Raw genomic sequence first — 25,416 nt, 5'->3', positions numbered from 1 at the left:
TACAGACTTTTTGTTATCCTTTTGAGTATAGGGGGCAAGCCATATGGGGGATAGAGTCTGGATAATAATGTATTTCTAGGACATTCCAGTGACTAATAGAGAATACTGCCAAGTACAGCAATCCTCGGAAGATCTAAGTTTCATGGCCAACATATCAGTACCTTTTTATATACCCTCAGCTGGCACTGCGCTCTGTTCTTAGGTCCTCATATAAAAGTTCTTCAGTAAATATTCGTTAATGAGCATGCTTTACAGTGTGTGGGTCTTTTAATACAACTTCAGAATCTTGTGTCCTTAATTAACTTTTATAGAAAACAACAGAACTCTGATACTATGCACCGTATAAAATAAAATACGAACAATATATATAAATATTGGGGGGTCTAAAATGTGTATCTTCCTCTGTACAGAGCATTTTTTCTGTTTTTTCTCCTGGAAATCCAGAATGTCAAATTCACAAAGTGTGATGGTATTGTATTTATCTTAAATCTCATTTCATCTAAGGTGTTTCAAATATCTTCCTCAAACATCAGTTTTTTGACAAATAACTCAATGCCTCTTTTGAAGATGAATAGTATTTGAAATTTTGTAATCTTAAGTATACAGTAATACTTTTTAATCATGTAGAAATACTGAACAGAGATGCCAAAGATTTTCTTTTTTCCTTTACAACATCACAAAGTGAAAAAAAGGCACGCAGCCATGTTCACACTTTCAGCAAATTGGTAGCACCTGAAAGAGACCAACCCAGAAATCGCCCAATTACACAGAATGTCTGCCTGCCCTCAGGGGCACCGAAGGGTATTGAACTATAAAGAATTGATTAATTTTTAAACATTATTGGAAAATAATTGTCAATCGACTATAGTTTGTATAGATTGACTTGAAAAAGTTATCATGAAATCAGTGTACTATGACGACAACTCATTGTGATCATAGCTCTGTTCCAGATTTACCAAGGTCTGAGGTCTCTGGTAATCTTCTGTCCCTCTTTCAATTTCTTTCCTCAAATGTAAAATGCACTAATACAGTACCTAGTGGTTGTCATGAAGCTTAAATGAAATAAAAACATAATACCTGTCATACAAAAGGGCTTGACATGTGTTGTTAGCTTTTGTATAAAATGTGCCATCTTCTCTCCTACCAGTTATTTAAAAAACCTCATCCACCAAAGCGAGTACGAAGTCGACTCAACGGAGACAGTGCAGGGGTCTCTGTCCCACCAGGTTCTACAAGTGACAAGATCTTTTTCCATCACCTGGATAACTTGAGGCCTTCTCTAACACCTGTGAAAGGTAAGATGATGGGCAGTAAACTTTTGATTCATGATTCTGTGGGATTATGTAATAATCCTAGTTGAGCAATAACAAATTTGCTTTTCGACAATAGTGTAATTTGTAATAAGTGCTATAATTTCGTTATTAGATTTTCACCAACTATTCATTAGATTTTTCTCCTCTTCCTTTTCTGTTTTCTTTTTTTGGCCTTTTGGATTTTGCATCAAAAAGAACCAAACCCATTTCTTTCCCCTGCTAACACAGTGAAAACTCTAAAATACCAAATTGTGTAGCTCAACTTTACATATGTAGAAAAACTTCTGTCATCTTCATTTATACATGTCCTGCCAACTTAGAAAGAGCAGTAAGAAAACTGTGTTTTTAATATGTCAACTGAAAGCATCCATCTTTTAATTAATATTATTATGCGTTATCTAAAAGTACTTTTTCAATCAATCAATAAATAAATAAAAGTACTTTTTCAAGTGGATTTTTTTTCCCTTACAGTGAAAAAAAAATGTTTTGCAATGTCTTGAAGTTGTCACTTAAAGAAATACAAATATTGGAATGTGAAAGTCTGGCTAACTGGATTGGCCGCAGCTCTGGGCTCTTTTGCCTCATTATTCTGCCCTGTGCCAGCTCCGGTTACTTCCCACTGATGGTTCTGGAGCACTGGTGTGGCCGGCAGTGTTCTAGGCCCGAGCAGGGAGTCCAAGTGTCTCGGGATGTCCTGGCCTTCCTATGGGAAGGCTAAGAGCTGGCTACCAGGTGGGAGGTGCTGAAGGCCAAGATTGGATGAAGGTCTGCGTGTGGTACCTCAGGGAGCATCCCAAATCCCTTGCAGCTCTAGAGATGAAGGCAGGCCCACCCAGAGTGCCCGGGGACAGGAAGCTGGAGAGAAGCCCTGCAGGACACCAGTCAGGGTTCAGCCAGCAGGGCTGTGGGACACTGAAAAGCCAAGTTCTGCCTCTAAGGTCATTTCGTATCAATGTGGGTGTCAGTGTTCTTGACTCATACGAATATTTGAGATGACTTTACCACCCCCTATGGAATAATTAAGTTCGGGTTTTCCCCTGTCCCTATCCTAATATGTTGATTTGTTTTTTATAGAACTCAAAGAGCCTGTGGGACAAATCGTGTGTACAGACAAAGGCATTCTTGCAGTAGAACAGAATAAGGTGCTTATCCCACCAACCTGGAACAAAACTTTCGCTTGGGGCTACGCCGACCTTAGCTGCCGGCTGGGAACCTATGAGTCAGACAAGGTTTGCATCACTTCTTGCTCGCTCATTTCATCTCACTCTTTCATGGTCTGGATATCCTGTTGAATGGGGATGGGAGAGCAAGGCCACGGGCTTGTCAGCTGTTCCTCCAAGGCCCAGAGGAAGGGAGAACTTCATTGCATCAGATCAAGATAAAGGGGCTAGTGAACAAGCCATGTTTTCTGCAGAAGAAGCCTCTTTGGGAAAGTTGTATACTAAGGGCCAGTTTCCCTCCTACTCAAAGAATTCCTCCAAGAGGTACTAGCCAGCCAGGTAGTCAGGATTTCTGCCAACCAGAGAGCCTCCTTTTGGTGAGTCACCGTCTGGCTCATTTACCACTTCAGTTCTCTTCAGTGGCTGACAGACAACCCCCATAAATATCTCTTAGGAGAGACGGTGTGTAGTGATCCTTGAGTGCCCTGTGTTGACCCTTCCTGAATGTAAGAGGGATATAGTCTGTGTAAGTCTGTCTGTTGCGCTGTAATGCAGTTCTGTTTAGTTAACTACCATTCTCAGTAAACAGCACTCATGCATTCTTTTTACATTTTAACTGGCTGCAGTGAGCACGTCCTTGTACCAGATTGTCCCCCAGGATCACACAGGGTTCAGAAAAATCTGAGCATTCTTTTCCTGCACTGGAGAAACTGGAGGTCCCATCATGGGTTTTCACAGCACCTATAGTTAGGAGGTTGTCGCAGGGAGGGCAGAGTACAGCTTCAGTGGAAAAATTGCTAAATTGAAACCAGCCCAGAATGCACATAGGGACTTGCCTCCGAGGTGCCTGCGTAGATGTCCTTTTCCTTCACTTGGTATGCTCGTTGTGTTTCAGACATCTGTAGTTGATAGCACGTGTGTCTCATCTGTTTTATTTTACAGGCAGTGACTGTTTATGAATGTCTGTCTGAGTGGGGCCAGATTCTCTGTGCAATCTGCCCCAACCCCAAGCTGGTCATCACGGGCGGAACGAGCACAGTTGTGTGTGTGTGGGAGATGGGCACCTCGAAAGAAAAGGCTAAGACCCTCACTCTCAAGCAGGTAACACATTAGGCGGAAGGTGGACATATTCCATCTCAGCTGCCTACACTCTAGAGCAGGGGTGTCCAAACTTTTTTCAACGTTTTTTACCAAGGGCCATATGCGGTAAAATACACAAGCAGCCGGGCCACTCACGCGAGGTGAAGTACGTATTGCCTCACCTGGTTTATTTAAGTAAACTAAATATATTTTTGGAATTTGCTGCGAGCCAATTAACTATGGATTGTGGACCGCGGTTGGCCCGCGTGCCACAGTTTTGACACCCCTGCTCTAAAGAAACTGAAAAATTTCCTTAATTCCAATGGGCTTCAGACACAATGGACAAACCAAAAACATGTTCTATTGCTAGAAATGGGTCAAAAAGATAAAGGAAATGAAATCAGAAGATACTGTTTCTAAAAATGATACAAGCTGGTCCTTTTTTAAAATGTAAAGCAATCTGTCTTTAAGTAATATATTTTTAAATATATTTGAGTAATATAAATGTTTCTCAGAAGTTATACGTAAAACTGAATTTTTGCAAACTAAATTATATTTGCTATTGATTCACATTAATTTCCTTTCTGGGCAATTTTCATTTACCTGCACTAGTAAATCTTTGATTCTTTTGTTTTTCCTCATTTATCCTTAAGGGCATGACAAACTCATGAATGTGTCCGGTAGAACCATTGATGATTCTATTAACAAGCATTTTGATCACTTCTTCTGTACTAACTCTATTGTACATTTTTACTTAAAGCAAGGCTCCTTTTATAATTAAGCCATCGTCTTTTAATATTTGATTTGTGAGTGAATTTATCATATGGTTTTTTTAATGGAGTATACATCTAGTGTTTTTTATGATACAAATTTGAAAACTAGAGAGACAACAATATCTCTCATTTATTGAGCACATACTATGTTCAGGGCTCTGTGCTGTGTTTTAAAAATGTAAAACTCTAGTCCTCACAATTCTACAAGGTAGTTACTAGCCCTATTTACACCTGAAAAAAAACCACAGCTTAGAGCGGTTAAGACAAATGCCCAAGTCACGCTTGGTGATAAAGCCAGGATGTAATTTCAGCTCTGTGTGACTCCAAAGCTATTTTAAAGCCAGGCTCAAACAAATAGTGGTGTCTTAAATATCTATGGAAAGAATTAAACCCCTTGCACTTACACCAACAACCATCTATATGCGCCAGAAACTTCTCAAGGTAAGCCACGTAAAGAGATACAGTCTCTACAGAGAGGTACAGTCTCGGCATCAGCAGATGCAAGGTTGACAGAGTAGTTTGCTGATCCAAACTCCTGCTTACAATATTTTCGATGTAGAAAATGGGCTTTAAAACTAGTGTGCCAGCAACCTCTCAATAGAAAACACTTCTTATTTAAAACAGCACCCTGGAGTTTGTCAAGCATACAATGAAGATGTCTGTAGGACCAAAATTTTAAGCCACCTCATTTAAATAGGAAATTACTATTAGGATTTCCTAACGGTAATCTGAATCTTTTCCTTCAGAATACTTACTTTCCCATATTGCCATTTCCTTGGGTCCTATTTCTCTTCATACACCAGGAAAAGTGAAAAGTTCTTACTCTAGTGTAAAGAAGTCCCTCTCGGGCACAGAAGATGTCCAGGTGTCTCTAGTTCAGTAACAGGAGCTCAATAGACATATCAGGACCACATTTTCCCTTTCTCTTTCTAGGACCATGTGCCACACCTGTGCAATTCTCAGTTTTTACATTTTTGTTAAATCCTTCCATTTGTAGTTCCTTAGAATGCACTTAACAGAAGTCGATGGCATAAAAGAATAGATTCAGAGTTTAAACTCTGTATTGTGGGGGCCATATTTGATACATCTCGCTTGGAAGTGGTAGGAAGAAACCCAAGCTGGTTTGCGGGTTTCATTCTCCCTTCCTTCTAAGATATTGGTCCAAGCGCAGGAAAGAGGTAGCATAAAAATGGAGATGAGAGCCTCCAGATTCCTCCAGACCGCGCCTTCCCCAGGCGGGAGGAGGCAAGGACAGTGGCAGGGAGAGAATGAGGACTCTCCACATCCGGCTGCTCAGGGCTCTCACGCCCAGCACACACCGGGCAGTTCCCCGCACATCCAGAATCTTCTGGAATCCCTTCAGGAGCACTGTCACAGTGATCAGCCTGGTTTTTCTGTTCTCCTTTGTAGGCCTTACTTGGCCACACTGACACTGTCACCTGTGCCACGGCATCATTAGCCTATCACATAATCGTCAGCGGGTCCCGTGACCGAACCTGCATCATTTGGGATCTGAACAAACTGTCGTTTCTAACCCAGCTCCGAGGCCATCGAGCCCCAGTTTCTGCTCTTTGTATCAATGAATTAACAGTAAGTAGTAATTGTCCTCCTGGTTTCTGTTTAGGAAAACAAGTAGTTTTAACCACTATAAATAAAAAAATGACTCTAACAATATATGGTATGGGAAGGAGATTTAACTTTGGGTGGTGAACACATAATGCAATATATAGATGATGTATTATAGAATTGTACACTTCAAACCTATACAATTTTATTAACCAATGTCACCGCAGTGAATTTAATGAAAAAAATACATGACTCTTAAGTGTTTAAGTTGATAACGACTCATTTTATAAAAGCTACTACATTTTCATTGATTTATGTGTTATTTGCAGAAGCAAATGGATGTTAACCTTTGTAACCCAGAGAGCGATTTTGTCTTAAAATTCATTCACTATTGCATAGCTTAAAGACCAAGATTTGGTTCAAAACAAAACATTTTAGAATACGCTTTTTAAAAAACATGGATATTTTAAGATTCGTTAAGGATGTTAAAAATGTGTTGAAATTTTTATGAAACATATTCAAATCGTTTCTTTGTTATGTAAAGTGAAAAAAGTAACATTTGGGTACCCAAACAAGAGAAAAATTGTTATAGAACTATTTTCAAAACAGATTCCAAAGTTATCAAAAGATTTATGTCTTCTCAAAAATTAATATTTTGTATACAGATAAATAAAACTGGTCAGGATAAAATAAATGCACTGGCCTAGGAGCCCCCCAGGCAAACCAGGCCCACTTGAGCTGGGGGCAAAGCGAGGACAGTCATTGCTAAGGTGTGTTAATAAGCAGGGGAAGCTAAGGGTAGGTTTACAAAGATTGAGGTCTCTGCATCCAAGGGGTAAGTTATCCCTATGTGGATATTGCCACCCCAGGCAAATCAGCCTTGCAAACCAACCAGAACTCCCTCAACCCCATCACTTCTTAGCTATACCTACCCTTCCCCACTGTGAGCCTTTAGCCCGGGCCGGGGATCATCCTGCATGACACAGAGTAGTTCTAGCCACGTCATACCATCACCCACCGCAGACAGCTTTCCTTTTGAGGGATGCTACATCTCTGATTTCTACTGGAAGATACTATATGATGCTTTTAGACAAATACCTTGGGGTCACTCAAAGAAAAAGGAAAAAGAAACAAATTCAATTCTAGTGAATGGGCTTAAAGGGTCTGATAACAGTGAGAGTAATCAAAGTTAGCAGTGAGTGGAGCATAAAAGAGTCAGATTCTTCTTTTTGATGTATTTGAAAAGCATAAGATATTTTTAGAATAGCATCTTGGGCTGGCCCTGCAAACCTCTGTACCTAAGAGCTTTACAAAAATGTCAGAACAACAGAACCACTCTGATCCAGCAGTGTTGCTCTGAGTCGATTTCTTAATTGCACTATTTCGAGCAATTTGTTTTGGGGTTGTTCTTAACTTAAATACTGAGGATTTTATTTATAGCCCGTTGTTATTTGAGCCAGTATACACCCATTGGATTGCAATCATTGCTGCAAGCACTACCGAAGTGTTTCATTATTTTTCTTTCACGATGCTTTTGTAATCTCTTAATAACTCGTGAAGAGATTTCTAGTCGTGTTATACTTTTGCAGCCAATATCAAGTCTGCTTGACTGAAGTCCACATTTTGGGCCTAAGCTACCCTGCAGCTGCCCTTGAATTCCTTCTCTTACTGCTCAGCCCTCATAACCACAGGATATGCTCTGATGCACTCTAATTGAGGCACCCTGGAGAAATTGAAGCAAGTCTCGCTGGGTGCAGCATGGAGAGGCTGCCTCTTTTCTCTTGCAGAGACCAACACCATTAATTCGAGCTCAGCTGCTGACACTTATTGTCAGAGGTGATTCAGTGACTGATACAGAGGTGGACACAGCAATGCTTTGCTAAGTGTTATTTCTGTTTGGGTTTTGGTTTGGTTCTTGCTGTCTTGATAGAAAGAGAGCAGGAGAAAAGGAAGGAGGGAGAGAACGGTAGCAAGACCAGCGCAGACAGCGGTTTGGAAAAGCCACAGGCCTCCTTCTCATGGCGGCCCCGCCTCCCCCTTATCTTCTGTCTTGCATTGGTGCTTACGGTTTCCCTCTGCTTTTGATGAGCATCTTCCAGTTTCTGTGGGTTCTCTTGTGCCTGCCGGCTGTAGGGCAATTCACCAGGTCGCCCCTAAAGTTAGTCCCTTCCATCATGACAGCATAAGAGAGGCAGCGTGGTACAGTGGATACGCTTTGGGGCCAGAAAGAACTGGGTTCACATCTACACTCTGTGATATTAGGCAGGTTCCTTAAGCTTTTTCCACTTTACTTTCATCCTCTCTAAAGCAGGGCTAGTAATAGCTAACCACCCAAGGCCGAAATGGAATGTCTAACGTGTCTACCATGGTGACTGGCACAGTAGATCCTTCCTGAAGCATCTTAATTTCCTTCACAGTGGTGGGTTGTATTCCCACCAGGTTGGGTAGAGCTCAGCCTGGTAGACTTGAAGGGAAAAGCTTGTTCTTTTCTGTCCTTGCAACTCATGAAAACCTGAGTTGTCAGCTCAGGGAGTCTTAAGGTTTATTCAGTTCCCCAAGAAATGATTTATATACCAGTTGTTGTTTTTTGTTTTCTTTTTTTTTTTTTTCTCATCCTCCCACCCTTACTGTGAGTACAAATTTTAAAATACGCTATTACAATGTTCCAAGATTTCATCTCTTCCTTTATTGAAGAGATAACTGTATCTGGACTGAAAGATTTCTCTGCTACCCTATGGTTTTCGTGATTGGACTCATTTTGTAAAATTAAGTGGAGGTGGATTCCTGCCTCTAAATGAAAGGTATAAATAGATTTTGGAAACAGTGGGAGGAAGAAGAGTAGTTCACCACCTCCTCAGATTTCAGATAGCTTTGACAAGGAATAAAACATTACTCAGCACTGCGCTGGGAACATAAACAGCGTCAAGGGCCCCTGCCTTTGTCTCCGTTTGAGATCACCTTGGCAGCAGCATCCGCTCAACCTTGAATTCTTAAAGAAGCTTCTGTTCAGAGTATTTTTTTTTTAAGTCAGCAGCACTGAATTCCAGGCTACCTCAGAACTTACCCAGTCCCTCGTTGAAGGACTGAAAGTTTTTTTGAGGCCAGGCCAAGGATTCAATTTGCCTCGGAAACTGGAAAGTAATATGAAGTGAGTAAAGGGTTTTTCTTTACCTTCTTAGGGGGACATTGTGTCCTGCGCTGGCACGTATATCCACGTGTGGAGTATCAATGGAAACCCTATCGTGAGTGTAAACACATTCACAGGTAGGAGCCAGCAGATTGTCTGCTGCTGCGTGTCAGAGATGAACGAGTGGGACACACAGAACGTCATAGTAACAGGACACTCAGATGGCGTCGTTCGGGTAAGTCCGCTGGCAACAAAACACATTAGGATAGCTGCTGCCCTCGTTCACCTGAAACTCGTAAAGCTGTCCACCATTGAAGGATACCTGAACAGGTTGTGATGTTGTTCAGCAGACTCTCACTCTGATTCAAACACACCTGGGCCACTGTGTTATCAGACATGGGGCATACAAGTGGCTCAGCGTCTTACATTAAGCAGATCTGTTAGTGCTACTAACCACTGGACAGTTTGACACAAGAAGGTCACTTACACATGATTTCCATGTCACCTTGGGATTGCTGAACATGTCAGTTGTGTAAGTGTTGGCTTTTTGTCCTGTCAAATGGTTTCTTAGGGAAAACAGCGATTGTCTCTTCTCTACAGAGAATCACAGAGCCAGAAAATGCTTCCAGAGTCTCGACGTCATTCATTCATTTCGGGTCTAGAATCCTAGCTGATCCCCAAATCCAAAATAGTTTTCTCTTCGTTTTCTGTGTTGGGCCTCTGCAGGAAATGGAATCCACAGAGTGTTTACCTTTATAGTCTGTTCTAATACTTGGGCATTTTTCTCTCAGGAGATTCTTCTTTGTGCCTTGTTTCTTTAATTACACCTTGGGAAAGCAGAAGCAACTGATTGCTGCCCTCGTAGTCACTGTCACATGCTGAGTGTCAAGTGAGGCTGTCAGCCAGTCCCATGGACACTGGCCTCTGACAACAGGCACACCCCCAGAGCCAGCTGTCTCCAGCGCAGCATTTCAGAGTATTCATCTGCGAGGCATTACGAAAAGCTCCATCGCCAAACACATGTGGGGATCCTGCTTACTGAATGTGTTCTTGGAGACACAGAGTATTAGTATATGCCAGGCTGTCAGATGTTTTTGTGGGGGGGGGGGAAGTGTACTTAGTTGAACCATGTTTTTCAAACTCTCTTGACCACAGTCCTTTTCCCTCTACCATGAAACACCCATTAACATCTCATTGAACACAGTCTGAAAAGCACTGTTCATGTGTAGTTCATCCCTTGCCACATTTTTCAAGATACAAGGAAATTTAATTGTACACAATAATAGAAATTTAGTTGTCTGTTTAACGCTGAGAACCCTTCTTTACCCACTAACATGTAAATTGTTTAAATGCAGTTTTGGAGAATGGAATTTCTGCAAGTTCCGGAAACACCAGCTCCCGAGCCTGTTGAAGCCCTGGAAATGCAGGAAGACTGTCCAGAAGCACAAATAGGTATTTAGAACTTCCTCAAATGTTATTCAAGAGTTTCGATATTCCTGTTTTTCTTTAAGTCATTATGGGTAAGCTTACACCAAACAACATAAACAAGAGCCTGCGGTTAGGCGTTACTGTCAAAAGCATGGTAGCCAGCTATGTATGAAGTAGCTGGGCAGGCACGCAGAGCATTCTCTAGACCCCTGGGCAGCGCGCAGTGTGGTCAGCATCTTGTAGTTGGCTTCCACATCCCATAGTAAGTATAGTTACTAGCTTGGGCTTTCCGGCCTAAAACTACAAAGCAAGATCTGGAGGGCGCCGTGTGGGACAAGTCAGATGGCCCGCACCTCAATCCCATGTCTGTTCCGTCCATCACTTGTCAGACTCAGTATGGGTGATAGGGTGACAGGGTGTTTGTAAAGTAGTCACAGAGGCAGACCGAGTCCTCACCCTGGGTGTGCGCCCAAAGGGCATTCATTGACACTGAAGCCTCGTGTTCTCTGTTACTATCTGTTACTTGTGAAGCACTTTACATTTTTCTAGAGAATTATAGAGAGAGATGATTTCTATACAGAATGATTGTCTGGAAATGATTGGCCATAAAACCAGGCCGAGATATGCTTTGGGTTGCTAATCTCCAGAGAAGTTACCCCCCTTTGATTCAGAATCATTTTTGCAAGAGTCTTCCCGTAAAGGGTTTTAAATTTGACCTTTAGATTGTTTCTCTGTGGTTAATTTTTGTACACTGGGAATGCAGTGTGAGTTGGACGATGTGAGGGAGTTGCTAAGGGAAGAGGGTTATTATCAGAAGGCACAAATCATCTCTCGGTGGTCTGAATGCAGTTTGTACTTTCTTTGCCAGAAATCAGAAATAATCCAATGGACAGGGCATTTTAATGCTTATATTACTTTAATGCATGTAAATTTCTACATAGTCAACTGCAGCTCCACTAAAAAGGTCATCTGGGTGTTTGGGGACGTAAAAATTCAGTTGTGTGTCAGACATTGGATTAAGTCCAATGAGAAGTGGGTCACTCTCCCTGCCTTTAACAGAGCTTTTAAGTGAATAACAGTGGAAGATGAGATGAATAAATGAGGTAGAGGAAGGGTCAAATTCAGGGTGGAGAGACATTTGTAGGTCTTCTCCCTCCTTTTGTATTCATACTGTTGGGCAGAAATGGCAAAGAGGGGAGAGCCCCCTACCGGAAGGATTGACCTTGAACAGTGGAGAAGATGGGACTTGAGGGCACTTGCCTGGGCGAAAGGGCTTCCCTGGAAATCAAAGCTGTTTCCAAGACTGCTTGTTTGAAGCCCTTAAAGCTCATGATCATAAGCCATTGGGGTGAAAAAAAATCCACTCAAATTAGCCAACTAGACTGCTGGTGTTGCAAATAGAAGGGAGGCAAATGAAGTATTTGTCTTACTAAGAAATATGCATGTGTAGGGGGCTGGTGCTGGCATGCTCATTCTTGTTCTCTGTCCTTTTTTCAAATTATATTTTTTTATCTCTAATAAAAAATTTTCTCTCCAGTAGACTTTATTGCAAGAAAGTAGGGAGCTGAGGTAAGGAAATGCAAAGTAACAATGGAAAGGGGGAAAATCCCCAAATCTTAAATTAAAGCTTTCATCAGTAATTCATTCATCTGTGTTGTCATTTATATTGACTACTATATGAGAAGCACTGTGTTCGGGGCCTTTCTTCTCGGGCTGACCACTGTCGTATAGAAAGACTGTCCAACAGTAATAGTTTAGGGTGAGAATTACAAATACACCAGAGGCATACAATTTTGTTAAAGGAGTCCACGAGAGACAATTACTTTCTGCTGCCGGAACCACATAAGGTTTTAGAGAAAGAAATGTTTAAGCTATACCTTGAAAGATAGCTAACATGGGAACACACAGAAATTGAGACGATGGCTCTAGGTAGAACCAACGGCATGTGCAGAATTAGCTCTAAGGAGGAGCCGGGCTGCATAGAGAAGCGCCAGCACATCTAGCTGAACGGTGGTAGGGAGTGTGAGGCAGACAGTGAGAAATTTACAAAGGCAGGTTTTGGCTTATTGTGAAAGATGAACTCAGAAATTCTACCCCCTTTTTTTTTTTTTTTTTCTGTTTTCTAGCTGAAAATTCTGCAATTTTTTTCTTTTTTGTTATGCTTATCTTAAAATACTATGGCTATTATGTCTTCATTGGTAGAAGAAACATACCAGTGAGACAAAGCGTGGTCTAACTATAATGCACGTCTGTTTTCTGTTTCTCCCAATGCGTGACTCAGGGCAGGAAGCCCAGGATGAGGACAGCAGTGACTCGGAAGTGGATGAGCAGAGCATCCACCAAGATCCCAAGGACACACCCAGCCAGCCCAGTAGCACCAGCCACAGGCCCCGAGCCGCCTCCTGCCGCGCAACGGCCACCTGGTGTACTGACAGCGGCTCCGATGACTCCAGGCGCTGGTCCGACCAGCTCAGTCTAGATGAGAAAGATGGCTTCATCTTTGTGAACTATTCAGAGGGCCAGACCAGAGCCCATCTGCAGGGTCCCCTTAACCATCCCCACCCCAACCCAATTGAAGTGCGGAATTACAGCAGATTGAAGCCTGGTAACTTGAAGTCTAGTGTCTATTTCTGGCTCTTTGTGGGTGATACGAGGCTTGGTGGATGAGGCAGTGGCCTTCTGCTTTCCCTGTGCCCCATCCCTGGGACCTGGGCCACCCACAGAGAAGGCCTCTGAAATTTCTTCTTGTGTAAGGTGGACTTAGAGTCTGTCCCACAATGGTGTTTGCAAAATGATGGGCATTTTTTAAAGAAAAAGGCGTTAAACTAAAAACTTTATTCATTCACAAATCCTGAAAACTTGAAAATAGGCAACTTATTAATTACAGGTAAATAAACTGTATTCACAGGTAGCTTTGCCTTTGATAGAGATAGAGGCCAGGTCCCCAAGTGGAGAAATAATGTCTCCTTGCATGGAAGATTTCCCCTTCTCTATATTTCTCTTTGCAAATGAGATGTTCTCTGACCTAGCCCATGGTCAACGTTAAACTGGTTTGCTTTATCTGCCACCGAGGCAGCAGCTGCTGAAAACCTGACAGAAGCTGCTGTAACTGTATGTTGCGGTGCCCTGACTTTTGAGAGCATCACATAGGGTCCATCTACCACACATTGGCTTCCCTCACGTGAGTATGTCGTGTCTTGCGCTTTGCCCCGCCAGGGTACCGGTGGGAACGGCAGCTGGTGTTCAGGAGCAAGCTCACTATGCACACAGCCTTCGATCGGAAGGACAACGCACACCCGGCCGAGATCACCGCCCTGGGCGTCTCCAAGTGAGTGTCACACCTTCTCCAGCTCCCTTCCCACCTGAATCATCTGCTTAGCCTGGGCCCACACTCTCCCGGCCTGTCCTTATTTGCATTTTCCTATGTGGCTCAAACAAATCAGTCAGAGGCAGATACAGTGAGGTTTGAGCCAAAGTGAGTTGAGCTAGAAATGTGAACTCAGGTTCAGTTCCATTTTTGTCTCTTCATGCACACGACCCTTACCCCGACACGCACCCACAGAAAACGGAGAGCCTCACAAGTGACAGGAAGAGGCTCCAGCGTGGGGCTGTGCTGAGGCCTTCCCTGAGGAGGCTCTGTGTCGCGTCTCCTGCAGGGATCACAGCAGGATCCTCGTTGGGGACAGTCGAGGCCGAGTTTTCAGCTGGTCTGTGAGTGACCAGCCAGGCCGTTCTGCTGCTGACCACTGGGTGAAGGATGAAGGAGGTGACAGCTGTTCGGGCTGCTCAGTGCGGTTTTCTCTCACAGAAAGACGGCACCACTGCAGGAATTGCGGTCAACTCTTCTGCCAAAAGTAAGATGAGATACAAACTTCTTCAGTTGCTGTGGGTTAAACTCTGAAGGACGTTAATTATGCCCAACAGATAGGTTCTGATTTGCTCCCGGGTCACCACTACAGTGTGCTGTTGTCAGCCTAAACCAGTCTTCACTTTCTCTTTGTTCTTCTTTGTTACAATTGTGAAATACTCCTGTCATATTGAAAAGTACAGAAATAATCATCACAAACATCTGGTCACCCATGACTGAGAATGGGAAGGTGCTAATATTTCATCATATTTGCATATAAAACTCAGATTCATTTTAAGTCCTCTTTTCACCCTCACCAGTCAGACCCTCTTCTTCTCCATGTTTTTATACTTGGAGTTCACATGTTGTCTCCAAAACAGTACTATATTAATTATTGTTTGTTATCAGTTTCACATAAATATAGCATACTGTCTGGACCTTCTGTAACTTGCTTTCTTTACTGAAATCTAGTCACATAAATAGCTATTATTCTAATATTTTCATTTTAACTGCTGTCACAGTTTTTTGTACAAATATCAGAATTGATCTGCTTTCCTTTTGATGGACTCTTACGGGATTGTTCTCATTTTATCAATACTATAAACAGTGTGGCAGTGCACACCCTTATAAATGCTCTCTTAATGTGAACGGGAGTTTCTCTAGAGAAGATATCTCAGAATGGAATTGACATTTCATAGGTGTACTCTGGAGCTTAACTAGATATTGCCAAATTACTCTCCAAAACAGGAGGACTAGTTTATATTACATCCAGCAAGACATTCAAGTTCTCCCAGTTCTTATTAATACTTGGTATTGCCAACCTTTTTCACTTTTGCCAGTGTAATAGTCAAACTTTGTTGTTTTAATTTGCAATGCTTGTGAGGTTCAACATCTTTTCTTATGCTGATTGGCTATCTGAGTTTCCCCTTGGGTACCTTGGCCCATTTTCCATTTAGGTTTGCTTGTCTTTTTTTTCCCTACTTGAGGTGTTCTTTATATGTTCTGGGCTATAATCTTTTGTCTTTTACACATCTTGCAGATATCTTCTACCAATCTGTGGCTTCAGTTTTAACTTTATATATGTTAATTTTCTCATATAAGTTTTTAATTTTGACGTGGTCACATTTAGTACTTTTTATGATTTTTGCTTTTTTGTGTTCTTAAGAAATCTTCCCCTGTCCTGAGACCATAAAGATAGCCTTGTTTATTTTCTTTTAACATTTTTAAAGTTTTGTTTCTCATGCTTTGGTCTTTGGATCCAAATCTATTTAAAATGTATATGAGGGTATGACATGGGATGGGAATCTATTCACCCTGTATGAAAAGTCAGTTGTCTCATCACTATTAATTTGAATGCCATCTCTTTTGTACAGTTGGGTCCCATATATGCAGTTATAGTCCTTTTCATGTCAGAGAACAGAAAAGGTCCATGGGCAGTATACTCTCTGATGCTTATATTGCCTTATTATAGAGATGCTTTCACAGGAAACATAAGTTATATAATTATTTTTGAGCCAGTAATTGAGGCTTGTGTGGACGTTGGCTTATTGGAAAGGGCATCATCTTTGGGTTACACAGACCAAATGCTCCCTGGGCTACTGGCCATTGTGTCATCTCAGGCAACCTCTCTGAGCTTCAGTTTCGTCATCTGTGAAATGTGAACGGTTGTACTTCTCATAGAGGTGTTGAGAGAATTAAATGAAATCACATGTATGAGTTTTGTAAAGTGCCAAGTGCAGAGTCTGGTAATACCGATGTTCAATAAAAGGTATTATTATAAATTTTAAATTTTTTCAGATTCACGTCTTAAATCTTCTCTCCTGGGAAGTCTGATGAGCGAGGTAGCCAGAATGTTGCTGCCAGCCATTCCTAATGGGCGTTTCTGTGAGGCTGGCAGAGGCTTCTGTCTTGGGGTTCGGAGCTTTGAGAAGCCCACTCTATAAAACCTAGTAATCTAATAATTTCTGATAGTCAACAGCCCTCTGTGTACACTGGCATGCATCTCTTCTTTGTAGTGGTTAATTTGCAAAATACTGTTTGAATCTATGTAATTCTTTAAATTATTTATTGCTGTCTAATGTTGGATGGAGACTTTATTTGAAAAAGTGAACAAACAGTGACTGCTCAGGACGCAGCTGGCACAGAGGACAGAGCTGTCCAGGAGGCCGTAGCCCTGCCCTTGATCTTCGTGTCCTTCAGGTGCTGAGAAAGCTGCTTGGCACTCGTGACGTTCTCCTGAAAGTCCAGTAATGGTCCTTTAAACCCCTTACGCTGGTAGCGCATTTATTCTCTAGACACTTTTACTGGTAGATTAATGGAAGAAATATAATTCTCTATTGCAGTCTTGTAGAAAGCCAAGCTTCAAGTGATTAAATGCCACATCCAAGGTCACATCCTGCTTTATTCCAGGAATAGAAATACTTTTTAAAGAATTTGAACATCTTTTAAGTATAGTCTGCTTCAAGGAATTCTATCACCATAAACAGAAAATGGGAATACTTGGACCAGACAGAAAAGCCAAACTACCCATTTAAGAAATGACTAAAGCGCGGACTAAACAAAGCATTTAAAAGCCCAGAGGAACTTGATAGTGACTAAAGTGTCTTTTAAAATGGGTAGTAAGTCTCCTGCCAAGAGAAAAAAGTCAAGCTCCAAGTAAAGATATTGGCATAATTCCTGAGTCCATAGGGCATGAGAAGCAGTCCTGCCTGGGAAGACTGGCTGCACAGCCGTCCAGACCCCTCGGCTCAATCCTGTAGACGAATCTTAACGTGTTTTTTTTTAATTCTCTTCAGAAAATTAATAGCTTACCTTAGTTTAATATTACTTTTCTTCGTAGACTGAAACAAGTACTATGGCATTCCTTCTGTTCCTTGGTCAACCGCATGCCATAAACCAGTATGGTCTTTGGCATTATAAAGCAAATTTTCCCTTTGAGTTTTAAATGAGTGTTTCTCAGTCCAGTGATCAAACATGGGGAGGATGTATAATGACTTGATTTTGACTTGCCTTTAGGTGCAGTCGGTTTCAATCAGAAATCAAACGCTTGAAAATCTCATCCCCGGTGCGTGTTTGTCAGAACTGTTATTACAACTTACAGCATGAGAGGGGTTCAGAAGATGGGCCTCGAAATTGTTGAAGATTCAACAAGCTGATTGGAGATCATGGTCTGTAGACCCCCTTCCTGGTTCCCTGTTACAGTTCACAGCTCAGAAGGCATCGGAACAGTCTCCGTTTACACAGCTCTTCATACCACGCGTTTGGAGTATTGAATTCAAAGGGATCACTGAATAAACGGGTGTAGCGTACAGTAAAGGGGCAGACAATATTCAGTTGAACAGCACAAGAAGAATATGAGGTGGCTCCTAGGAGCAACATTTCCAATATCCGATTCTCCCTGTTAACAATAGCTGTCTCCAAGAGAAAATCTTCACTTATTAACTGTCTTTTTTTGTGTCTCATTTTTGTAAAGCTACTTATCCTTATTTGGAAAAACCAACAACAAAGGCTTTTAGAAAATGGTTGTAAATCTGACTTCTTTGCAAGTAACTGTGTATATTGTAAATAGGTATAAAGGCCTTTTTTCTAAATAAGGACTTAACTGCCTGTAACATGAGACTTCAAACTAAACCACTAACTCAATGAACTACTTATGGTTTGTCTGACATCTCTCACCAATTAATTATAAATATGTTTTTTTGAATCCTCAAAGACATTATCTGTGGTCTCTTTTTTCCTCTCTTTCAAACCCAGCCTGTGTGCCCAATGTTTTTTCTTTTAAGTTGCCCACAGAATCTCCACTTAAACTAGGCTAGTAACCAAAATAATGTGAACCTTCTTTAGGAAACAGTGTGGGAGAAAAAGAGTCTGGCCGTAAGATACCCTGGAAATATTTGGGGATCTTGCACCTGGCTACGCAACCACCTCAGTGTTGTTCTTATGTCATAAGACCCCTTGTAAACTTCTCTCTGGACTGCCATTTGGTCACAGCATACATTCTTAGCATTGCAGAGCGGTGGTCAGGAGATAGATGCAATGCAGGAAACGGCCCTGCCTCAACTAATGGAAATATAATTGCATGTAACCCAAATTAGCTTCTCTTGCATAGAACATAGTAAGTATGTGTCTTTGATGACACTAAAAGTTCTACTATAGCTTATTTTCAAAAAAGGGTAAAAGAAGAAAAAAGTGTACAGAATTAACATATAAATCTTGTTGTAAAACTGGATTGTGTCAGAACTGCTTATAATTAACCGTTACCATTTAATGCCATCTACCTGAAAACAGTGAGATTTATACTGTATCAATGTCTATTTTTTTGTTTTGCTATGAATATAATTACAGTATTTTAATATTTAGTTATTTAATTTGTTCTACTAGTTGGTAACAGAACACACAAATCCAGGGAGACTAAAGCTGGTAGGGGCTAAGAGATTAGTTTACAGAAAAATGGCTTTGGTGGTGGGATTTTTTTAAATGTGTGTAATGTACATATATATGTATGTATATATAAAACAAATGAAACAATTAATCTAGATTTTAACATTTTCAGATATTTAGTGATAATATTATGAACAATTCTAAAAGCCCTGTAATTTGAAAAATGTAGAATCATTTATGACCCAAGAAAGGAAGGACAGGCCTTCACACCCTCATGGAGGTATCATACAAAGGACAGTGGCTTTGGCTTTCCCAAGACTTTTCATCTTTAGGCCCTGGTGACAGGCACACTTATGCACTAAAATGCACATATATGCACATGCGTTCAAAAATAGGCATTGGTACAATAGTAATCTTGTACCTAATGGGCTGAAACCAGCTTAAGAACAAATTTGTTCTTCCTGATAACTAGGTCTCCAAGAGAAAATATAAAGGCTGCTTTAGTGCCTTATGCTTACTAAATTTCAACCTTTATTTACCTAGGTTTGAGCCTACAGTCTATGATTACATATCAAAATTGATTAAAAAACTTCCATTTCTAAAAGTTCAAATATACTTGTTAATAAAAGGATTATTGGCATTAATACTTTAACTTGAAGAGAAGTCGTGTTCTGTTTTCCTTTCTGTGTCTTCCTCCACCCCACGCTCCCCTCCCCCCCCCATCTGACTTCAATTCTAATAAATAATGCTGGATGTTCAACAGCTGCAGGAATTGTGCTATCACACAACTGTGGGCTTTGCCCCTGTCCAGCCCTATAGATGAGTTGTAGCGTGTTATTCTACACTTTTTAAAAGAAGTGTCCTCCTCGTGTCCACCACCCATGTTTACCCCAAACCCAATGGCAGAGGTGTTCTTTAAAGACTTGAATATATGAATGTGTGTATGTAGTTACTTAAAGGTTATTCCTCTATGTAATATGAAGTTATATGGGATGAACACTTTTCAACTTTCCAACACAACTTCCATAACCAGAAGATGGAAACCAAAACCCTCATGATAGTATTTCCTCTGGCAGCTGGTGCTGTGGGCAACTTTTGTTCAGTGGGGTTTTTTTTCTTCTTGCTCCTAATGCAGAAATCACAAGTCACTCACACATGCAAGTACACTCACATACATAAACGATTTGTTTCTCTGGATGTCTTTCTGTGTTCCGTGTAAATTTGTTTACCAGCATATATTCTCAGCATGTACATCCACCTCTATGTGGTCTGGATTCTTTCTCTAGAGTACCTCACAGGGCTCCTGCCTGATCTTTGTAGTTCATTTGTCCATCCACCCGTCCATCCATCATTCATCCTTTCTTCTAGCATTTGTGTGCAGCGTGCAATTGTAATGTCCTGCTTCTGAAGAGGAGAATAGCTGCCCATAGCGGCCATCCGTCTGGATAATAGCAGAACACTCTAGATAAGTTATTTTGCACTTTCTTATGTATAAAGTTGGTAGAAACTTATTTTTGCTTTGTATCATTTAAATACATTTTGTTTTGGTAAATGAACTGTGTATAAAATATTTATGCCGTTAAAACTGTTTTTAGAAAGTATTTTTAATTTCAGCAAGTTTGGTTACTTGTTGCATGACTATTAACACGGCTGACTTTTTGTGTCAGTGCAATGTATATTTTTTTTGTCCTGTTATTAACTTGTAAGCCCTAGAAATGGCCAATTATTTGTACAGCAACAGAAGTAAATTGAAGATACTGGCTAAGACTGGATTGATTGTGGACTTTTGTACTATATTGCAGAATCCAATATCTGTTCTTTGGTGGTTATGTAAAAGGCCTGAAGACTTACTATCTAGTGTGCAATCTGTGATAACTGAATGTTCATTGTATATCTGTCTCTGATGCAAAAAGGTAGAGTAACACAATTACAATACATGGTTAAATGCAATAGTCCAGGTACTTTTTTTTTTTTTAATTTCAAATAAATACCTACTATTGACCACCCCCAAAAAAGTTTTTAAGCCAGTTCTTCAGGGAAGGAAAAAACAAAACTGAGGACTTATAATTCCCTAAACTTTGTATAGTTGTGAATATATCTTTCAGGAGCACCTGCTTAAGATCTCTGCTTGCAGAGATGTTGGCTATTAAGGTCTGGTTCAAGTTCTAGTTTGATCTGTCTCTCAAAACGAGCCTTTCTGCATTCTGAGCCTCTCAGTTGTGCTGGATTTCTGGGGCTGATGAGTGTGTATGGACAACCACAGGGAGAGGCAAGTGACTTCTGGGAGAAACGACCTTCAACCTTGAATGGACCTATGGAAAAAGACCGCAGCGCATGGTTTTGGCCCTTTTTTCCTGAGTCCTGTTCTCTATTCATTATTTTGTGAAAAGTAAGCCACAGTAAATTATCTGTCTCCTACCCCTACCATATTCACTTCAGGAATATTCTGGTGTCCTGCCCTTTTCCGCAAGCACAACACCCACTGTCATCAGCTAGTCTTTCCATTTCAGTCTTCAGTCTGAGTGTTAGAACTCACAAATCCGTTTTTACTCTTAGTCGCCTATTTGGTTGTAAACTGCCTTCCCGGTAAAGAAAAATGTAGAAAACTCTTTTTAAGTTTATTTAGGCTGCTTTAGTGACTTTTCTTCCTCTTTCTAAAGACACTAATAAAAATCCCAGTTCATTTTAAGCTTGAACAGCAGAGTCCCTAATTTGAAGATATTGTGCATATTATAAATTCTACCTCAGTGCAACTTCACTTGAGAGAACATACAGGAATGCCAAGAATTTCTAAGACAATAGTAGCTGTTTCTTCAAAAATAAAAAGTTAGTGTGGTAAGAGAGAAAACGTAGGGCAGTTTCCATTTCTTCAGTGCAGTACTACTCATAGTTCTGATGACCTCAAGAAAAGTTGCAGTCAAGGAGAGGCATTGCAGAAATTCTTTCAAGCTTTAAAGGACAAAGATAGCACTTCTTCAACTTTTTGGTCTTAGGACCTTTTGATCCTTAAAACTATTCAAGGACTCCAACCAACTGCTTTTGTTTATGTGGTTTGTATCTATCAATAGTCATTGTATTAGAAACCAAAACAGATTTTAAAAATAGATATATTCATTTTAAAATAACAATGATAAAACCATTATATATTAACATCAATTACATATTTCTATGAACAAGAAAAAAACTTTTCCAAACCAAAAAAAAAAAGTATTTAGTGAAAAATTGTTTTACAGTTTTCCAAATCTCCTTAATGTCTGGCTTAATTAAACAGGTGAATTCTCATACCTGCTTCTACATTTCAATCTTGTGATACTCCACTGTGGTTGAAGCGTATGAGGAAAATCCAGCCTCACACAGGTATGTAGTTGGAAAAAGAGGGACTATTTTAATAGCCTACTCAGATCATTGTCTCTTAAAGATGATAGCTGTAAGTTTCTTAAAGGTTGCCTACTATATGGCATCTGAAACTACATCCATGGGCTTTTCATACTCTTCCCTTACAATCTATTGGTCTGTCTTGCACTTTCACTGGATCTTTTTCCCATGAATAATTTTGTAGCATGCATTGGTCATTCAGAAAATACTGGTTCACTGATGTACTGACCTACATCACTACTATTACAGTGTATATAGATCTTCCAAGTGTTGACATATTTCATTGTAATATATCAAGAAAATCACACCATGGATAAGATCAAAATAATGACAGCAGCCTCAGGAAGTTCTGTATCAAATGGTGGTGGATACAAGTTTTCCAAAAGTAGCGATTTTACTTAAGACCTAAAATGTTATCATGAACAGTAAATACTGCTTGCTGTTTTCTCTGAGGTTCACTTTGTTGGTTTCAAGACCATTCCTGCCAAAGATCCATAGTTTCATCCATTGTTCTTTCATGTTGTAATGGCGTGCCATGAGAAAAGCACTAGTTCAGCCCACAACTCAGACAAGTGCTTTCCTCGGGACAAACATTGCACAGTATTGCAGGAGGCAGGGGACCTAATGGGTACTTCTCCTTTTGTGTCACACAACTTAGGGTTCAAAATTTAATAAAATAATAAGTTTTACTGCTTCTGCAGGAACATTCTTACGTGAAACAGGCACTTTTTTTTATTGCAAGTACATGGTGATAAAAAACATCATGACTACTACTAACAGTTTGGTGCCACTGGCCTGATTCATGCTTAGATCCCAGCAGTTTTATTTGCCATGGCTTTTGTCCCTCAGTTCAGTACAAATATCAGTGCTGTGAAAACAGGCAGATAAGGTTTTCGTATTATTAGGAAAATCATCTTCATAGTCATAGACTATGAAAGGGTCTCAGGACCCCCAGGAGGCAGTGAACCAGACTTGGAGAAGCACTGATCCAAGGAGAAGATGCATGAAATGCTACCTAAATTGTAAAGTGGCAGTATGCCATATAATTGGGGGACACTAGTCCTAATCCTAGGCCCAGAGTTTTCACCCGGGCTCCCACTGAAACAGGCCAAGTGCAAGAGCAGGCCCTGCCGCACTGGTCTCACCACTAGTAGCCACACCCGCTGCAGGAATATGCTCTCCACAGCTCAAAGCCACACCAAGACCATGAGTGCACCTCCAGAGTGCTGGAGTTTCTAGTAAGGTCTTTTCTTTAGTCACATTCTTCTAGTCAAAACTCTAAAATTTTGCTAATGTAAAAAAATTGTTCATGGTAATCTTTTTATAATAGGTACAGTTCTACTTACTAGAATACACTGGTCAGGAGCTTGGCGGCTGAGAGTTTAAGTTCTGCCTCTTACTGTGTGATATCGGGCAACTTCTCTGCATCGGAGTTCCTCCTATATAAATTTATTGAAATATAATGAATATACTGTATGTAAATTTCATTTTATAATATCTTCAGAGAATTGTTATAAGGATAAAATCAGGTAATACATATAGGACGTGTAGTGCTTACAAGTATGTTCTCAACATATCGTGTTAATTTGGAAATATGAACATAAAAGAAATGTTAACACATTTGATAAAGCCTAAAGAAAGCACTGACAGGGAGTTCATCTTCAGCCAGTAACAGAGCGGGGAGAACAGTAGTGTGGGGAGAGCCTGGAGAAATCACCCTGCCCAAACCCTCATTTAACACGACACAATTCAGAGGGGTTTAGCGTTCCCAAAGCCATGCTGGTTATTAAATATAATCCCCAGCTCTCTACCCTTCAACTTCCTGACTCTTTACAAAAAAAAAGCAATGCTCTTTACAAACAGCTTCCAGTTTGCAATTTTCCTTTTTTTTTTTTTTTTTTTGATGACTACAGTGAAAATGTACTTAGGATGTTATTTCTGTATCATCCATGCATAATTATGCTTTATCAAGAAAATGAAGGTTAGAACTTCAACCTTGACCTTCAGCTATCACTTCCTGTTCAACAAAGACAGAGTCAAATTGCAACTGCATTTCAGAGAGGGCAGAGGTATTTAAAGAAAAACAATTCCTTTTTTTTTTGGAGGGATCGTGCCCTCAAGCACTATTACAAATTTCAAACAAAAGCTATGCCCTAAAAAAAAAAATACTATTTCTTTTCATTAAAGGAGGCCACCACCCCTTTGCAACCTGATTAGAGAAAAATGAACGATGGAGGAAAGGTCAACCTAAAGAGGCTTTGACTGTACACTTAAGAATCCTCACAGTCCGGCTCTGCAGGTTGACGCTACCAGGAGGAGGACAGAAGATCTACTAACGCAGTGTTGTCAAGTAGGCTTGTGGTTCAGGTTTGGATCCACCTGTGCAGACGTCTAAGTTAGCAGTTAATGTGTCCATGCTGATACATATTCTTCTGGGCCTTGAGGGGGATGCAAAAAGGACATAACTACCCTCTTCAAGAACTTTCTAATCCTAAGCCTATAAATGAGAGGCTTGTATTCACGTAATATCTGTAATTGAATTTTCGACAAGTCTGTTTTATTATTCCTTACTGTTTCTAATTCAGTAAGAATAACACTCTCCACAATATTTCTTAGCTCTGCAATCTTCATATTCTATTATCTCATCTTTGACCCTTCACTGAATTCATATTCTCACTAATTTATATAAAAACCTTCCCAGAAAATGCTCTTCTATTCTAGTTGTTTTTCCCCCACACTGGGTTCTTTGTCTTACGAGTATATTCACCTGCCTTCTTGTCTGCCTGCTTTTGTTTTGTATGGTGTCACAGCATTGGTTTTCGTCTTCCTCCTTCTACAGGTGGATACGCCTGCCCAGACTTTCTATTTGCTGAGATAGAGTATGAGTGAGTTCTCCTGGTACCATTCAGGTAGTTTGAGGGCTGGCGGTTGCACTTCCGCCTTTGCCTGCCTGTCCATTCTCACCTCAGCAGCAACAGTGAGCTTGCCAAGTGCCAGACCATACCAGTCCCTGCTTCAGACCCTACATGGCTCCTCACATCCTGCCCCCTTGTTCACTCTGCTCTGCACACGTGCCAGACCCGCCCCCAGGGCAGCGCCCTTGCCCTGACTGTACCCGCCACCTATGAAGACCCTGACCCGGGGGGCTCTCTTCCCCCTTCCCCTGCTTCAGCCCATCTTCTGAGGGACGCCTTCCCTGACCACCCTGCACTATTTACAATTGCAATGTGCCTGCTTTTTAAATTCCCCACAGTCACCCTCTGCTTTGTTCTTCCCTATAGCGTCTACCCCGATCTGATATACGCGTACTATGTATTATTTGCTTGTGGTGTCTCCCTCGTAATGTGTAAGCTACATGGAGGCTGCT

General features: G+C 40.9%; 1 protein-coding gene and 1 long non-coding RNA gene across 8 annotated transcripts in view; both read left to right on the top strand.

Moving 5' to 3' along the window:
* Positions 1 to 20,679, top strand: part of WDFY3 (WD repeat and FYVE domain containing 3) — a 246,071-nt gene extending 225,392 nt beyond the window's left edge. For all 7 annotated transcript variants that reach the window (XM_033105930.1, XM_033105931.1, XM_033105933.1 and 4 more), the window contains 10 exons: positions 1,148 to 1,295; positions 2,388 to 2,542; positions 3,416 to 3,574; positions 5,737 to 5,916; positions 9,072 to 9,254; positions 10,375 to 10,471; positions 12,729 to 13,052; positions 13,664 to 13,775; positions 14,104 to 14,301; positions 17,310 to 20,679. In XM_033105930.1, the coding sequence (XP_032961821.1) occupies positions 1,148 to 1,295; positions 2,388 to 2,542; positions 3,416 to 3,574; positions 5,737 to 5,916; positions 9,072 to 9,254; positions 10,375 to 10,471; positions 12,729 to 13,052; positions 13,664 to 13,775; positions 14,104 to 14,301; positions 17,310 to 17,433 (1,680 nt within the window). In that variant the 3' untranslated portion in view covers positions 17,434 to 20,679. The remainder of the gene's footprint in view (positions 1 to 1,147; positions 1,296 to 2,387; positions 2,543 to 3,415; positions 3,575 to 5,736; positions 5,917 to 9,071; positions 9,255 to 10,374; positions 10,472 to 12,728; positions 13,053 to 13,663; positions 13,776 to 14,103; positions 14,302 to 17,309) is intronic.
* A 101-nt stretch (positions 20,680 to 20,780) lies between these two features.
* On the top strand, positions 20,781 to 24,384 carry LOC117022525 (uncharacterized). The gene is made up of 3 exons (XR_004423061.1): positions 20,781 to 21,063; positions 21,946 to 22,031; positions 24,237 to 24,384. It is a non-coding gene; the product is annotated as an uncharacterized LOC117022525 (long non-coding RNA).
* Positions 24,385 to 25,416: the final 1,032 nt, after the last annotated feature.

This window comes from Rhinolophus ferrumequinum, chromosome 5 (genome assembly GCF_004115265.2).
Source record: "Rhinolophus ferrumequinum isolate MPI-CBG mRhiFer1 chromosome 5, mRhiFer1_v1.p, whole genome shotgun sequence".
Classification (NCBI taxonomy): Eukaryota; Metazoa; Chordata; class Mammalia; order Chiroptera; family Rhinolophidae; genus Rhinolophus; species Rhinolophus ferrumequinum.
This window is presented reverse-complemented; position numbering and strand designations above follow the sequence as displayed.